General features: G+C 51.0%; 2 protein-coding genes across 10 annotated transcripts in view; one reads left to right on the forward strand and one right to left on the reverse strand.

The window, feature by feature from the left end:
• LOC310668404 (occludin-like) overlaps positions 1 to 11517 on the forward strand; it is a 35703-nt gene extending 24186 nt beyond the window's left edge. For 2 of the 9 annotated variants that reach the window (XM_083421684.1, XM_083421683.1), the window contains exons 5-9: positions 866 to 1075; positions 4538 to 4709; positions 6268 to 6309; positions 7444 to 8557; positions 9579 to 11517. In XM_083421684.1, the coding sequence (XP_083277810.1) occupies positions 866 to 1075; positions 4538 to 4709; positions 6268 to 6309; positions 7444 to 7545 (526 nt within the window). In that variant the 3' untranslated portion in view covers positions 7546 to 8557; positions 9579 to 11517. Of the gene's footprint in view, positions 1 to 865; positions 1076 to 4537; positions 4710 to 6267; positions 6310 to 7443; positions 8630 to 9491 lie in introns of all 9 variants that reach the window. The other 7 variants (XM_083421682.1, XM_083421685.1, XM_083421679.1 and 4 more) reach the window with 6 other exon arrangements.
• NR2F6 (nuclear receptor subfamily 2 group F member 6) overlaps positions 10523 to 17052 on the reverse strand; it is a 33225-nt gene continuing 26695 nt past the window's right edge. Inside the window, exon 4 of the mRNA XM_083421794.1 lies at positions 10523 to 14760. Within this exon, the coding sequence (XP_083277920.1) occupies positions 14486 to 14760 (275 nt within the window). The 3' untranslated portion in view covers positions 10523 to 14485. The remainder of the gene's footprint in view (positions 14761 to 17052) is intronic.

The following is a 17052-nucleotide window of genomic DNA, read 5'->3' on the forward strand; positions in this document are numbered from 1 at the left end:
AACAGCTTCTGTAATTCCGCTACTGTGCCTGGAAAACCGGGACACTTGGAGGGTATGGGATGGGAAAGAGAGCAGAATTAAATTGGCTCAGCCTGTCGTAAGCTCTGGCGCCCCCTGCTGTTGAGCTCCCTTCCTTCTGCCCTAAAGGTAAAGGGACCCCTGACCATTAGGTCCAGTCGTGACCAACTCTGGGGTTGTGGCGCTCATCTCGCTTTCTTGACCGAGGGAGCCGGCGTACAGCTTCCGGGTCATGTGGCCAGCATGACTAAGCCGCTTCTGGTGAACCAGAGCAGCGCACGGAAACGCCGTTTACCTTCCCGCCGGAGTGGTACCTATTTATCTACTTGCACTTGACGTGCTTTCAAACTGCTAGGTTGGCAGGAGCAGGGACCGAGCAACGGGAGCTCACCCCGTCGTGGGGATTCGAACCGCCGACCTTTTGATCGGCAGGTCCTAGGCTCTGTAGTTTAACCCACAGCGCCACCCGCGTCCCCAAAGGGTGAGTCCCCAAAGGGCAGTCACCGTTTCTAAACTACTCTTCATTTACGCTATATTACACAGACGCAGAATCATGGTGCTCTCTCATTCACCTCCGAAAGAGAACAGGCAAAAGTGAAAGTACATGACATATTACATACAGATAGGACTATATCCGGTTCTCATGCTTCCTCTCAGACGGGGTGATTTCCACTAATCACAAAATGCAGCCTCTAAGGAGTGAAATTGCTAACAAGCCTGTCATAAGCGCTGGCGCCCCCTGCTGTCGAGCTCCCTTCCTCCTGCCCTATGAGTCCCCAAAGGGCAGCCGCTGTTTCCCAGCTGACTCCAGCTTTTCTCATGTGTAACTTTGGGGTCTCCTGTCCAGCCCGCCTTCCTACACGCAGACCGCCAACCCTGCCTGGACTTTCAGCTCCAGCACTCTGGAAGGGAACGCCCGGGAGAGCGCCACGAAGCCCTCCGGCCGCAAAGGGCGGAGGCGGAGGAGGAACCCGGAACTCGAGGAATCGCAGTACGAGACCGACTACACCACGGCCGTGGAGTCCGGAGACGAGCGTGACCAGGACGACTGGAAGAGGTGAGCCGCAATACAGTGGTGCCTCGCAAGACGAAAAGAATCCGTTCCGCGAGTCTCTTCGTCCTGCGGTTTTTTCGTCTTGCGAAGCAAGCCCATTAGCGGATTAGCGGATTAGCGCTATTAGCGGTTTAGCGGCTATTAGCGGCTATTAAAGGTTTAAGGGATTAGCGGATTAGCTGCTAAAAGGCTATTAGCAGCTTAGTGCCTTAGAAAAAGGGGGTGGGGAGCAGAAAAAAATCTCAAGACTCGCAAGACATTTTCGTCTTGCGAAGCAAGCCCATAGAGAAATTCGTCCTGCGAAGCGCATTGAAAAATGGAAAACCCTTTCGTCTAGCGGGTTTTCCGTCTTGCGAGGCATTCGTCTTGCGGGGCACCACTGTATCTATTTGCTTCAGCGGTTCTGAAAGGGTGTGGCACCCAGGGGTGGGTTTGGGGCTTCCGAATTCCAGCACAACGCCAAAATTCACCTGCCTCTAGACTCCCGTTCCAAGTCATTGTTGACTTCAAGTGATGTTTCCGCCCAGTACATTTGCAGGCACAATTCAAAGTGTTGGTGCTGACTTTTGAAGCCCTAATCCAGGGGTCCTCAAACTTTTTAAACAGGGGGCCGGTTCACTGTCCCTCAAACACTGCCGGGGGACGGACTATAGTTTTTTTAAAATGCGTATTTATGTGGAAGTCGCTCCCCTATTTTTTTACTCAAGGGTAGACCCGTTGACATGAGTGGCCAGGCCTAACCCGGGTCCGTTTATTCCAACGGGCCTGCCCTCTGCGTAAAAGTTAAGTTGACATCGCATCCCACCAGAGCGCAACAACTCCTGGGTAAGGGCGCACCATGCAGTGGTCACAACAATATTGTGGCAAAGTCTCTGCATAATCGCTAGCTCCATGCAAGTGCCACACAAATCTTTTTGCAACAATCTTTTTTTTTAAAAAAAAAAAAATAATGTTTATTAAAGGTTTTATAGTTACAAAAAAAAGAAAAAGACAGTAAAAAAAATTAGGAAACAATACATCAAAAATAAAAGAAAAAAAACACAATACATCAACACAACAAGAAAAAACAAAAACATTTAAAAACACATCCATTTTCCATATCTTTATCTTTCATTGACTTATTTCCTCGACCTCCTCCCACCTCCCATTTTTGTATTCCAGTTAATAATTAAATCAGCAAATCCTTTCCGTCTTTCACTGCTTTCTATCGTTTAGTTGTCTTAATTTATTTTAACCTTATTTTACCATCAAAATCTTAAAATTTATCTAAACTTAAATCCTTATCATATTTCTACTAAAGTCATATAATTTCATTCCACCATTTCCCAACATTCCTTAATTATGCTATATTTCTCTGAATAAAACTTTAAAAATTTTCCCAATCTTCTTCCACCGTCTCTTCTCCCTGGTCTCGGATTTTGTCAGTCTTTTCTATCAGTTCCATATAGTCCATCAGCCTGGTGCTCTTCTATCCGAGGCTCTTAACTCTTCTCCCTGTCCTGTCTGCAGATTTCTTTTGATGCCAAAGATTAGGTCCCAAAGGGTTTCCATCTTAGCAGCTCCTTGATTCCGTCTCAGCAAGTTTGCCCATGCTCCATATTCGAAGCTGTAGTCCAAAAGATGTTCCAGGACATAGACTCCAAAGACGATCATCCCCTCCACTTTGAATGCTCCGTGCACCGCCTCCGCTCTGCACCGCACCAGCGCTTCCCCCGAGTGCAAATCCAAACGTCGCAGCTGCAGATTGGCTGCAGGAACTTCATGCAGCCAATCCCAAGCTGCGGCAGCATCGCCGCCCGCCCAGATGCCATGCCAACGTCACGAAAGTCAGTCCCTGTGCGGTGAGGCATCTGCAGGGCGTGGGGGCTGACTGAGCGGGCAGCAGGGTCCGCGGGCTGGATTTGCAAGCCTGGGGGCCGCATCCGGCCCCCGGACCGTAGTTTGCCAACCTCTGCCCTAAACAGTTTCAGCCCTGTATACCTGAAGGAGCATCTCTACCCCGCTGGCAGAAGTGAAGCTACAGGGAACCAGACGGAGGGCCTTCTCGGTGGTGGCGCCCGCCCTGAGGAATGCCCTCCTGTCAGATGTCAAGGAGATGAGTAACTACACAACCTTTAGAAGACTTCTGAAGGCAGCCCTGTATCAGGAGGTTTTTTATGCTTGCTGTTTTCATTATGTTTTTAGGTTATGCTGTAAGCCGCCCGGAGTGGCTGGGGAAACCCAGCCAGATGGGCGGGGTATAAATATTATTATTATTATTATTATTATTATTATTATTACCCTCACCGGTTATATGGACGGTTGTTCATTGCACACCTTCGCCCCCTTTTCCACCAGTGACAAAATTGCTCAGGAGATCAAGGTGGGTGAGAGAAGATTGGGTTGGTGATGTGACAGGTACTAGCCATGATGTGCTGAGCTCTGTCTGCTCTTCAAATGATCATAGGAAGCGGTTAGAGTACAGGTCCAACCAGCTCAATATTGTCTATGCTAACTGGAAGCAGCTCCCAGCCCTACCACTGGGGATTGAGCCTGAGGCCTTCTGGAGAAGCTTATAAAGCTGGATTCTTGATGTTTTTATACGTGTTGGAAGCTGCCCAGAGTGGCTGGGACAACCCAGTCAGGTGGGTGGGCTACAAATAATAAAATTAGTAGTGGTGTGCCCCCATCAGGGGAAGGAAGGCACTGAATCATGGGTAGGCAAACTACGGCCCGGGGGCTGGATCCGCCCCAATCGCCTTCTCAATCCGGCCCACCGACGGTCCCGGAATCAGTGTGTTCTTACATGAGTAGAATGTGTGCTTTTGTTTAAAATGCATCTCTGCGTTATTTGTGGGGCATAGGAATTCGTTCCTTTTTCCCCCCTTCAGAATATAGACCGGCCCCCCACAAGGTCTAAGGGACAGTGGACCGGCCCCCTGCTGAAAAGGTTTGCTGACCCCTGCACTAAATTAAAGCTTTCCTCTGTGCTGGCAAACACTTTGCTGTTCCCAAATGGTCGCCACACCACAATAGGGCCATGTGTATGTTTTCAAAGCAAGACATTCCTCACCAGGTAAAGGTAAAGGTACCCCTGCCCGTACGGGCCAGTCTTGCCAGACTCTAGGGTTTTGCGCCCATCTCACGCAAGAGGCCGGGGGCCAGCGCTGTCCGCAGACACTTCCGGGTCACGTGGCCAGCGTGACATTGCTGCTCTGGCAAGCCAGAGCCGCACACGGAACGCCGTTTACCTTCCCGCTGGTAAGCGGTCCCTATTTATCTACTTGCACTTTGACGTGCTTTCGAACTGCTAGGTTGGCAGGAGCTGGGACCGAGCAACGGGAGCGCACCCCACCGCGGGGATTCGAACCGCCGACCTTTCGATCGGCAAGTCCTAGGCGCTGAGGCTTTAACCCACAGCGCCACCCGTGTCCATTCCTCACCAACCCCACCACAAAATGTGGGTTTCTCTTCCGTCCCCCATAGCCTGTATCCGCCAATCACGTCGGACAGCGTCCGCCAGGACTACAAGCAAGAGTTTGACGCCGACCTCAAGCGCTACAAGGTGCTGTGCGCCGAGATGGACGCCATCAATGACCAGATCAACCAACTCAGCAAACAGTTGGACCACTTGCCTGAAGACAGCCTGCAATACCAGGTAGGTTGCCCTGTCCCCCGTCCCCCCGGGCACCCGGAGCAAAGGATTGTGGGTAGAAATAAGGAAGGCAATATGGGCAAGCACTCAGTTCTGCGGAGACAGAAAAGGTAGGGCTGTGCCGTATTTCTCGCTCCATAAGACGCACCAGACCACAAGACGCACCTAGTTTTTGGAGGAGGAAAAAAATATTCTGAATCTCAGAAGCCAGAACAGCAAGAGGGATCGCTGTGCAGTGAAAGCAGCAATCCCTCTTGCTGTTCTGGCTTCTGGGATAGCTGCGCAGCCTGCATTTGCTCCATAAGATGCACACACATTTCCCCTTACTTTTTAGGAGGGAAAAAGCGAGTCTTATAGAGCAAAAAATATGGTAAATTCAGACAAGGAATAAATTCGTATATTCGTGAAAACGGCAAAGGTGGGTTATACAGCGACAGGTTGCCTTGCGAAACAGGGTCTGTTGGGTGCAGTTGCTTTGCAGAAATGTGTGGAGCGGGAGGAATCGTAGAGCTAAAAGGGACCCCAAGGGTCATCCAGTCTAACCCCCTGCAAGGCAGGAATCTTAATGCCCAACGTGGGGCTTGAACCCACAACTCTGAGATGAAGTCTCGTGTTCTACCAGGGATACTGGGACCCGACACCTTCCCACCAGGGCTTCTTTAAGAACAGGCATAGGCAAACTCGATATTTTGGGACTACAACTCCCATCATCCCTAGCTAACAGGACCAGTGGTCAGAGATGGACCAGTGGTCTGGGCTGCATCAATAGGAGTATAGCATCTAGATCAAGGGAAGTAATAGTGCCACTGTATTCTGCTCTGGTCAGACCTCACCTGGAGTACTGTGTCCAGTTCTGGACACCACAGTTCAAGAAGGACACTGACAAACTGGAACGTGTCCAGAGGAGGGCAACCAAAATGGTCAAAGGCCTGGAAACGATGCCTTATGAGGAACGGCTAAGGGAGCTGGGCATGTTTAGCCTGGAGAAGAGGAGGTTAAGGGGTGATATGATAGCCACGTTCAAATATATAAAAGGATGTCACATAGAGGAGGGAGAAAGGTTGTTTTCTGCTGCTCCAGAGAAGCGGACACGGAGCAATGGATCCAAGCTACAAGAAAGAAGATTCCACCTAAACATTAGGAAGAACTTCCTGACAGTAAGAGCTGTTCGACAGTGGAATTTGCTGCCAAGGAGTGTGGTGGAGTCTCCTTCTTTGGAGGTCTTTAAGCAGAGGCTTGACAACCATATGTCAGGAGTGCTCTGATGGTGTTTCCTGCTTGGCAGGGGGTTGACTCGATGGCCCTTGTCGTCTCTTCCAACTCTAGGATTCTATGATGGGAATTGTAGTCCCAAAACATCTGGAGGGCCGCGTTTGCCTGTGCCTGCTTTAGAAAAATAATGATTGCAGATTGACGTGGAAATGTGGAGAGCTGAACTTAGGACGGTGAAAACAGAGAGGGACCAAGAGTGCATTACCAGGGATGCCCTGAGATAGACTGCTCATGAACAGGGAGGTTCCACATACAGGACTCTCCTGACTTTGACATCTTTCTCCCGCAGGGGGTGGCTGAAGAATACAACCGGCTGAAGGACCTGAAGCGCGTAAGTGACATGTTTTCCTGCCTCCCAAAAGGGGCCGGGGAAAGAGCTGCGGCTCTCTGCATGTTGGAGCGGCCAGCATGCCCAATGGTCAGCGACGATGGCAAAGTGGTGGAGGTGGAGGCCAGCAATACCAGGAAAGTGGGTTCGCCACTCCTGTTCTATGCTTCTTAGGGTCAAACTGCAAGTAGATAAATAGGTACCACTCCAGCAGGAAGGTAAACGGCGATAAACACAGGCCCCTTGTGCACTAAAGGAGGATTGGGATGTGGGGGAAAGACAGAGCCTTTGTTTTTGTCCTCACAGTGGCCAAATACCCCAAAGAACCTAGGAATCCAGGTAGACTGCACTGGGACCTGGAGGTTCCATTAGAACATCAGCAGGCTGCTGGATCCAGCTCCCACAATAGGCCAGCACCCACAGTGGCCAAAGACTCCTAAGAAACTGAATCCACCCAAGTTGGTGGCCTCCTGGAATTTGGTTTTTACAGGTGCTTTAGCTGAGATTTCTGCATTGCAGGGAGTTGGACTGGATGACCTTCGGGGTCCCTTCCAACTCTACAATTCTATGGCGCTAGGAAGGTCTCTTCCAACTCTACTATTCTGTGAAAAGCTGGGTTGAGAAATATATTTTAATCTGCGCCCCGAGCGAGAATACAGTGGTGCCCCGCAAGACGAATGCCTCGCAAAACGGAAAACCCGCTAGACGAAAGGGTTTTCCGTTTTGGAGGTGCTTCGCAAAACGAATTTCCTATGGGCTTGCTTCGCAAGACGAAAATGTCTTGCGAGTTCCTGTGGGGTTTTTTCCCTCCCCCCCCCTTTTTCCCAAGCCGCTAAGCCGCTTATCAGCTGATCCGCTAAGCCGCTTAACAGCTGATCCGCTAAGCTGCTTAACAGCTGATCTGCTAAGCCGCTTAACAGCTGATCTGCTAAGCCGCTTATCAGCTGATCTGCTAAGCCCGCTAAGCCGCTAATAGCGCTAATCTGCTAAGCCGCTAGTGGGCTTGCTTCGCAAGACGAAAAAAACCGCAAGACGAAGAGACTCGCGGAACGGATTCTTTTCGTCTTGCGAGGCACCACTGTACTGCGAATTGTGTTTTGTTTTCTAACGCGTTTTCCTTGCAAATTCACGCCGCAGACCCCGGACTACCAGAGCAAGAAAATGGACAGCAAGTCTCTGCGGAACAAGCTCTTCCACATCAAGCGGATGGTCAGCGACTACGACAAGAGTCGGGCGTAACTTGGACAGCGGGGCCAGGCAGGCAGCTGCGGCGGCAGATCAACGCTCCCGTTTCCTGCAGAATTTGACCCCCGAAACAAGACAAGCAGGGATGCTTTCTTTCCAATTGTACATATGTCAAGATGACCTCTTTTATCCATTCCCGTGCCAATTCTGCAAAACCATTTTTTTAAAAAAAACAACTCCGTTTTCTTGGCACCCTGGAACTCTGAACATGCATGGAGAAAAAATCCAGGAAATAGAAGAGACAGAACTCACAAATCTTCATTTAGATAGAGCACTTTCTTATTTTGGGTGCCAAAGAGATTTTTTAAAAACCGTGGGTTGTACCCAGCTAAGCCCAAGGAACATCGGGCGCTGCCTTCCCACCCCCACCCCCAAGTCAGGCCATGGGAGTACAGCTAGTTTAGTATTGCCTATTCTGACTGGCAGCAGCTCTACAGGGGTTTAGGCCTGGGGATGCCAGGAATTGAACCCGGAACCTCTGCAGGCAAAGTGGGTGCTCTGTAATGTAAGAGGTAGCCCTTCCTATAAAAGCAAGCGAGTTTCTCATGAGAGCTACCTTATCGTGAGCCAAGCCACTGCAGCCCATCTAGTGTAGCCTACACTGACTGGCAAGGGATGTGGGCAGCGCTGTGGGTTAAACCACAGAGCCAAGGACTTGCCGATCAGAAGGTCGGCAGTTCGAATCCCCGTGACGGGGTGCACTCCCATTGCTCTGTCCTAGCTCCAGCCAACCTAGCAGTTCGAAAACACGTCAAAGTGCAAGTAGATAAATAGGTACCACTCCGGTGGGAAGGTAAACGGCGTTTCTGTGCGCTGCTCTGGTTCGCCAGAAGTGGCTTAGTCCTGCTGGCCACATGACCCAGAAGCTGTACGCCGGCTCCCTTGTCCAATAAAGCGAGATGAGCGCCCCAACCCCCGAGTTGGTCACGACTGGACCTAATGGTCAGGGGTCCCTTTACCTTTACCTTTTACACTGACTGGCAGAAGCAAGGGTCTAACTCCAGGCGTGCTGGAAAACTTGAAAAGCACGTGCTCAGACTTTGAGCCACAACCCTTTCCCATCGCCCACGTATTCAGAGTAGACCCACTGAAATCAATGGTCCTACGTCGGCCGTGCCCATCCCTTTCACGACGGAGGCATAGCTGGATGCAACCCTGAACCTGTGCTCTTTAAAAAGCACTGTACAAAATTACTTTAAACAAGGGTTGCGTAGCCATCGATGCACTGCTTGCGCAGAACGCAGCCCAGGAGAAAATGGAGGCTCACCGATCTCCCATGCCTGGGTTATCAATTGATAAATGGGTTCGTGGGTTCAAGCCCTATGTTGGGCAAAAGATCCTTGCATTACTGCGGGTTGGACTAGATGACCCTAGGGGTCCCTTCTAGCTCAACATTAGGCGAATCTTGAATCCGGTCCCACCCACCCCAAACGATAGGATTTCATGCCATTGTGTGCGTCGCACTTCCCTGAGCGGCAAAGGAGTTAAACAGCAGCCAAGAATACCATATTTTTCGCTCCATAAGACACACTTTTTCCCTCCTAAAAAGTAAGGGGAAAACTCTGTGCATCCTATGGAGTGAATGCAGGGGGGGGCAGGCAGGAAAAGCCCCCAAGAGCCACACACAAGCTTCGCGCGGCTCTTGCGGGCTTTTCCCCAGGAGGGAGAAGGGACTGTTGCGGCCAGTCAGTCCCTTCTCCCTCCCCGTAGAAAAGACCGCAGGAGCCGCGCGCTCCTTAAAGGGTGTGCGGCTCCTGTGGGCTTTTGTGGGAGGTGGGGGAATTGCCATGGAGAGGTCTGCCGGCTGGAGAGGTTGCCCGCGGCTAAAGAGGAAGCCAAGACAGCGAGTCTTGATTTCCCACTCTAAAAACTAGGTGTGCCTTATGGTCCGGTGCGCATTATGGAGCGAAAAATACGGTAATTCTGAAACTTTTTGCCAGCATTTCTGCCGGGTTTTCATAGAATTTGTTCTCCCTTCCCAAGTGAAGCCGGTGTACTGAGAAACCCATCACCCACTATCTTGGCAGTTTCATCATTACCTCCGCACACCGATATACCTGATAAAAGTTTTTGGGGGAACGGGACGTTCTTGACGCACGTCTGAAAACACAGAGTGGCGTTGCGATTTCACATGCACAGAAAATCCAGAGAGGGGCTTTGCTTAGCCAAGTTTCAACTCAGCAGGGGAAGATCAGGTTTTGGCAAGGCAGGGCAGCGAACGGCGAGAAAACCTCTCAGACCCGGGGGAATTAATTGGCGCACACAAGAGTAAAAATACGGAGAAGTCAGAGTGTGAATAGGGGCTAGGGGGCGTCCGATTCCAAAACCGAGAGACACCCCCAGCTATCAGGTGGCAGACTCCTGAATATTCACTCCCATTGATGCAGGTTCAAAACCAGCAGTCCAGTGACCCATCTACTGACTCATTCAGCATTGTAAATATACGCCCCCCATTTATGCATGTTTGGGGGTTTTTCGATTTGAGTGTGGGGCAGCTGGGGGTTTCAGAGGGGCTGGGGAGGGGGGTAACCAGTTGTGTGTATGTGTGTGTTTTTAATCGTTCCTTTAATAAAAGTGGGGAAAGCTGTGGAGATCCGGTGTGTTTTGTAGCCGTTTTGAGAGCGAATTGCAGAGCTGAAAGGGCCCCCCAGGGGTCATCCAGACCAACCCCTCAACCTGCGATTACAGAGGATACCCGAAAGATGTCGGCTTTCTCTGGATTAAAATTAGTAAGTGGGATCGCTGGTTGTTCAGAAACATCGCTGTCTCCAAATAGCTTTCTCCTCTGTGAATTTGTCCAATCCTCTTTTAAAAGCCATCTCGGCTGCTTCCTGTGTGAGGGAGTTCCACAGTTTAACTTTGTGCCGCAGGACTTTACCTGTGCTGAATTGTCTTAAAACAATGACACCGCTTCTCCCCACCCCCTCCAAACCCTTTCCCCTCCAATGAACACAAACCAACCACTGCCGTCCTTTTTTTTTTCCTAAGAAAAACAATATTTATTGTTTCATTGGCTGTGCATCAAATCAGAAAAGGAGGTGTCTGCAACAAAATCAAACCCGCCGGCCGTTCCTTCCCCTCTTTTCGGCATTTTGGTTGGCACAAGTCACCCCCTCCATCCATCCATCCAGACACCCAAATCCGGCTTCCATGAACGGGGGGAGGGGGGTAATTAATGAGTAGGATTTGTATCCAAGGTACCTTGAACTCAGGACCACTAGCCACAGATGCTGGACACGGCCCCACTGAATCGAAACTTTTGGGGGACATTTCTCTCTCTCTATGGCTTTTAATTAAGAGCGGTACCCAAACTCCCACGGAAATCAGAGAGACCTCAAAGTGCATAGTTTTAAATTGGGTCCACTTACTGTCCGTGAGTTTCAGACAGTGAATCAACCTGGAATTTAATGGAACTGGGGGGGGGGGGGGACCTGGAAACGTTTTGCTAAACAGAGCCCATGCTCTGGCCTTTTTCTCAAAAGAGACCATTAAGTTTATAGACCTCATGGTTCTGGGCTAAGGGCTGGTTCACAACTGAACACAGGCAGGCAGCGGTTCTCTGCCCACCCTCTTCGGAGTTCGGACCAGGCAATTTCTGCATGGAGCCCCTGGCAAAACTTCCTCTTAAGAACTTTGCTTTCAAACAAGGCTTGAAGAATAAGAGGAGCTATATAGCAGCAGCTCTAAGCCATGGTAGTTCAATGGAGCCTCCAGTTTGAAGCGCAGTCTACCTCTGATGCTCGGCACGGGATTGGCCAGTGCAGGTCAGGTGGCAGATTCAACACACCCAGCCTGGAGGGGCCTAGCTCTGCTCGGGTCAGCTGCAATTCTGGGGTTGGACTAGATTGCCCTTTGGTTCCCTGCCAACCCTACAATTCTATGAAAAAAGCAAATTTTTTTACACCTCACCCGTGTCCTTCCTGACCCGGGACGTTCTTCAGGAACCTCACATCATACAACTGGGATATTTTTTTTTAAAAAAGCACATCTGATTTTCACCATTTTTTTTAAAAAAACAAAAACATAATTTTATTCGAAGCGCAGAATCTGAATTTCCTTGATGCAGAATTTGGGGATAGATTGCATAGATTACAACCAGTACTTTGGATCTGGGAGACCTGAGTTAGAGGCACATCACTCCCATGGACTTGTAGAATGCAGGGGGAAATAAGTCCTCTGGCCTCAGTTTTCCCCATCCGGAAAATGGGTTTGAGGGCAATTCATACTGGCGCCACTGAGAGGACACACAAGCCAAGCGGAGATCCTTAGAGCAGGTCTGCAGGCTGGAGGGAAAAGAATGATCCATGAGAAAAATAGCAGCCGGGGGGGGGGGGTTGTTTTCGTTTTTTAGTGTCTCAGTCGGAACTGATCCGACCGGCAAAGGAAGCCGGAATCCCGTCGTTGCGAAAAGAGGGAGATCGCTGTTTTTTCAAAGTCGTCAGTATATTTCAAATTGCATGCAGCTCAAAACTATTTTGCATAGCATCGTCAACAAACATGGAGGGAGAGCCTCCTAGCCGAGGCAGATTTCCCCCACTGCGGACGGAAGAAGTGGGGCAGGCAGCTTCATTCACAAGTAAGGGGGCAGCGGTGCTGAGCATGTCAAAATGTGTCTCGCGTTTGTGGTGGACGAGAACCTGCAGGTTTGTTGTCCAAATGTTCTCCAAGCAGCTTGTTTATCCAGCCTGGTGTTTTACGCTCTGACCGGCAGCCCCTGAGAAGAGCTCACAGCACACACCCTGTTTGAGACCCCTGGGTCTTTTTGAGTTTTGGTCCTTGCCCCTAATGTAAGATTCTAGTACTCATGGAGTCTAAATCAAGAGCCAATCTGTAAAAGCAGGAGCAATTGGAGGCGGCTTTGTCCGAGCCACACCCAGCTCTATGTTGCCTTACACTGGCTGGCAGCTACTCCCCAGGGTTCGGGGGCAGGGGGTCGTTGGCAGCCTGACCTGGAGGAGCTATTGGGGCCTGCAGGCACTCCAGACACTGAGTGCCTGGAGGCAGTTGGCAGGATGGATGGCGGTTGAATCCTGACAGGACAGAAGTACTGTTCTTGGGGGACAGGAGGCGGGCAGGTGTGGGGGACTCCCTGGTCCTGAATGGGGCAACTGTGCCCCTGAAGGACCAGGTGCGCAGCCTGGGAGTCATTCTGGACTCACAGCTGTCCATGGAGGCGCAGGTCAATTCTGTGTCCAGGGCAGCTGTTTATCAGCTCCATCTGGGACGCAGGATGAGACCCTACCTGCCCGCAGACTGTCTCGCCAGAGTGGTGCATGCTCTGGTTATCTCCCACTTGGACCACTGCCATGCGCTCTACGTGGGGCTGCCTTTGAAGGTGACCCAGAAACTACAACTAATCCAGAATGCAGCAGCTAGACTGGTGACTGGGAGCGGCCGCCGAGACCATATAACACTGGTCTTGAAAGACCTACATTGGCTCCCAGTACGTTTCCGAGCACAATTCAAAGTGTTGGTGCTGACCTTGAAAGCCCTAAATGGCCCAGTATACCTGAAGGAGCGTCTCCACCCCCATCGTTCAGCCCAGACACTGAGATCCAGCGCCAAGGGCCTTCTGGCGGTTCCCTCATTGCGAGAAGTGAGGTTACAGGGAACCAGGCAAAGGGCCTTCTTGGTGGTGGCACCCTCCCTGTGGAACGCCCTCCTGTCAGATGTCAACAACAACTACCTGACTTTTAGAAGACATCTGAAGGCAGCCCTCTTTAGGGAAGTTTAGAATGTTTGATGTTTTATTCTGTTTTTAATATCCTGTTGGAAGCCGCCCAGAGTGACTGGGGAGGCTCGGCCAGATGGGCAGAGTATAAGTAATAAATTATTATTATTCAGGGTGCAGAAGGGGTGCCCCATCACTGAGCTGTGCCCCCACCCTGGAAGACTGGCAGTACCCGGCCAGTAATGCAAGATTCTAGTCCTAGTGTTACTGGCAGTGAATCAAGATTCTGGTCCACATGAATCTGAACTGCAGACAGATCCAAATAGGAGCACAGGAAATTATACTGAGTCCACATAACCTGGGGGAGCAACTGCCTGGGTCTTCTGAACGCCCCCCCCCCCCCAAGGTCCTTTAAGCTGAACTTGCCTGAGGCTGGACCTGGGGGCTTTCTGCACGCGCCTAGGGGCGCTCTCTGCTTGCGGGAAAGAAAATTCTCCTAGCTGCCTTTGTTCCACGCAGGGTTGCTCCCAGACATCTGGGACGTTTGCACGTTTGGTGCACCCCAAACTAACGTGCCCCCTCACCTCGCCCCATTGCAACAAAAGCTTTTCTCTCTCAAAATACCGCCCCGCTTCAAAGTAAGCAGAAATCTGGCTTACTCCCAGGCGAAACGGCTTGCAAACCCGCACTGGGGACCCAATCCACCTCTGTCTCGGCTGCTTTGGGGCTCCCCGTCACCCCAGACCCCTTGGCCACACTGGTTGGGGGGTGGGGCGTCCCCCAACATCTGGGGAGGGGCAGAAGGCGGCTCGAGAGACATGGGGGTGAGAGGGGAGGTTGGGAGAGGGGTCAGGCTCCCCCCTCTCTTGCGGCCCAAGAATCAAGGAAGTCGGGGGGCATAAGCCCCCCGGCAAAGCCTCTGGGGCAACCATCCGTCTGCTTGAAGTCGGAGTGGATAAACGAAACGGAACCAGGAAAACAAAACCAAGGACGCGCCCACAACGGAACGAAAAAGGAGACCTTCCCAACGGACGGACGCCCTGCCCCTCTCTTGGCACTGGGGTGCTGGGGGGTAGAGGCAGTCACAGCAGGGAGGGTGGCCCCCCACCCCCCGAAACGGAAAAGAAATTGCACAGAGTTTGCCGCCTCGATCCGGGGGAATCGGGTGGTGCCGGGGGACATCCAGGCTGTCGGTGCGGCGGCCGCGGGAACGGACAGGGCAGATGTGGGGCTGGAAGGCAACTCCGCGCGCTCGTCGTCTCCTCACTGCCCCGTCCCATAGGGCCAGTTGAAGGTGCTTCCCGAGAGCAGCATGTCCCTGATGAGGGTCTCAATGGGGGTCTTGCCCACCAGTCTCATGAAGAAGAGCTGCGAGATGAGGGAGGCGGGGACGGCCCGAAGCGCAGGGAGGCGCAGCAAGAGTCTGCCGAAGCGCTGGGGCTGCGAGGGGTACTGCGAGCGGACGTACTCCGTCAGCGCCACCTGCGCTTTCTCCTGCAGGCTCTCCACGTGCGCCGGGTCCGAGAGGCCGCAGGCGTCTGAAACAGAGGAGACGGTAATAATAATAATAATAATAATAATAATAATAATAATAATAATAATTTATTATTTGTACCCCGCCCATCTGGCTGGGTTTCCCCAGCCACTCTGGGCGGCTTCCACAGAGACCAAAAATACACTAAAATGTCACACATTAAAAACTTCCCTGAACTTCAGATGTCTTCTAAATGTCAGGTAGTTGTTTATCGCTTTGACATCTGATGGGAGGGTGTTCCACAGGGAGGGCGCCACTACTGAGAAGGCCCTCTGCCTGGTTCCCTGTAGCTTTGCTTCTCACAATGAGGGAACCGCCAGAAGGCCCTCGGCGCTGGACCGCAGCGTCCGGGCAGAACGACAGGGGTGGAGACGCTCCTTCAGGTATACTGGGCCTTTGAGGCCGTTTAGGGCTTTAATGGTCAACACCAACACTTTGAATTGTGCTCGGAAACCTACTGGGAGCCAATGTAGGTCTTTCAAGACCGGTGTTATGTGGTCTCAGCGGCCGCCCCCAGTCACCAGTCTAGCTGCCGCATTCTGGATTAGTTGTAGTTTCTGGGTCACCTTCAAAGGTAGCCCCACGTAGAGCACACTGCAGTAGTCCGAGCGGGAGATAACTAGAGCATGCACCACTCTGGCAACACAGTCTGCAGGCAGGGAGGGTCTCATCCTGCGTACCAGGTGGAGCTGGTAAACAGCTGCCCTGGACATGGATTTGACCTGTGCCTCCATGGACAGCTGTGAGTCCAAAATGACTCCCAGGCTGCGCACCTGGTCCTTCAGGGGCACAGTTCTCCCGTTCAGGACCATTAGCCGCCATCCATCCTCCTTAGCGTTCGCGAGAGCCCCATCCTGTCCCCAAATAACCCTGAGAACCGAGGAACACAGATAGACTGCCCGTAGACCTGGAGGCTCCACAAGGACAGGGCTGGCTGCTGAATCAAGGCAAAGTGTGTGACCAACAGGAAGAAATATGATTTAGAATATGATAGACAAAAATGGAGTGAAGAGTTAGGGGCACAGATAACAAATGATATAAGGGAGTCAAGTATAAAATCAACAGAAATAGCCTCTGTGGATCTAAGACTAAGACTTATTCAGCAGAAAATAATATTCAGAGTCCTCTGGACTCCAGCAAAAACTATAGCAGAGGAAAATAACAAGTGCGGACGACAGCTGGAGATATGGGAGTAAAAGTGCGAACTTAGTACATATGATGATGAATTGCCGATGATAAGGTCATTTGGTGCGAGGTGAGGACATTTATAGCAAGAGTAATAAAAAGAAATTGTTATATAGGCGAATTGAATTTAATTCTAAATTATATTCCGGAAATGTGGGATATTAAATGTAAAGGTACCCCTGCCCGTACGGGTCAGTCGTGACTGACTCTAGGGTTGTGCGCCCATCTCACTTAAGAGGCCGGGGGCCAGCGCTGTCCGCAGACACTTCCGGGTCACGTGGCCAGCGTGACATTGCTGCTCTGGTGGGCCAGAGCTGCACACGGAAACGCCGTTTACCTTCCCGCTAGTAAGCGGTCCCTATTTATCTACTTGCACCCGGGGCTGCTTTCGAACTGCTAGGTGGGCAGGAGCTGGGACCGAAAGACGGGAGCTCACCCCGCCACGGGGATTCGAACCGCCAACCATGCGATCGGCAAGTCCTAGGCACAGAGGTTTTACCCACAGCACCACCCGCGTCCTGTGGGATATTACAGGGGGTCAAAAAAAATGGATGTATATGCCATATTAGAAGCAAAACAACTTGTTTTGATAAATCGGAAGAGCCACAAAAAAGATTCCATTGAGCACATGGATTGACAATATGGACAGACTAGCTACATACGAACAAACTGCATGCCGGCGCAAATTAAGAATGGATAAATATGAAGAAATCTGGAAGGAATATTTAAGCGATAAGGCGGACAGTGAGGGGAAGTAGGGGGAGGAGAGAGAGGTGGGGAAATATTGTTAAAAAGGTGTAGTCATAGGTATATCAGTATTCAAATCTGAATTGTCAAATTGTATTATTAGTGTTATTGTGGTTTTTGTTGTATGTGTTTTTTGAGGTTGTTGTTTGTATTGAAAAAATGATTAAATAAATAAATAAATAAAAAGTCAAAGTTTGTGTGGGGGAAAGAGACATTTCGCTACTCCTGATAAGCTCCAACAGTAAGAGACTCTCTCATGGTGGCAGGTTCGAGCCCTACGTTGGGCAAAAGATTCCTGCATTGCCGGGGGTTGAGATAGATGACCCTCGGGTCCCTTCCAACACTACAATTCTATGATCCTGTC

This window comes from Podarcis tiliguerta (assembly GCF_965153285.1).
Source record: "Podarcis tiliguerta genome assembly, chromosome: 18".
NCBI lineage: Eukaryota > Metazoa > Chordata > Lepidosauria > Squamata > Lacertidae > Podarcis > Podarcis tiliguerta.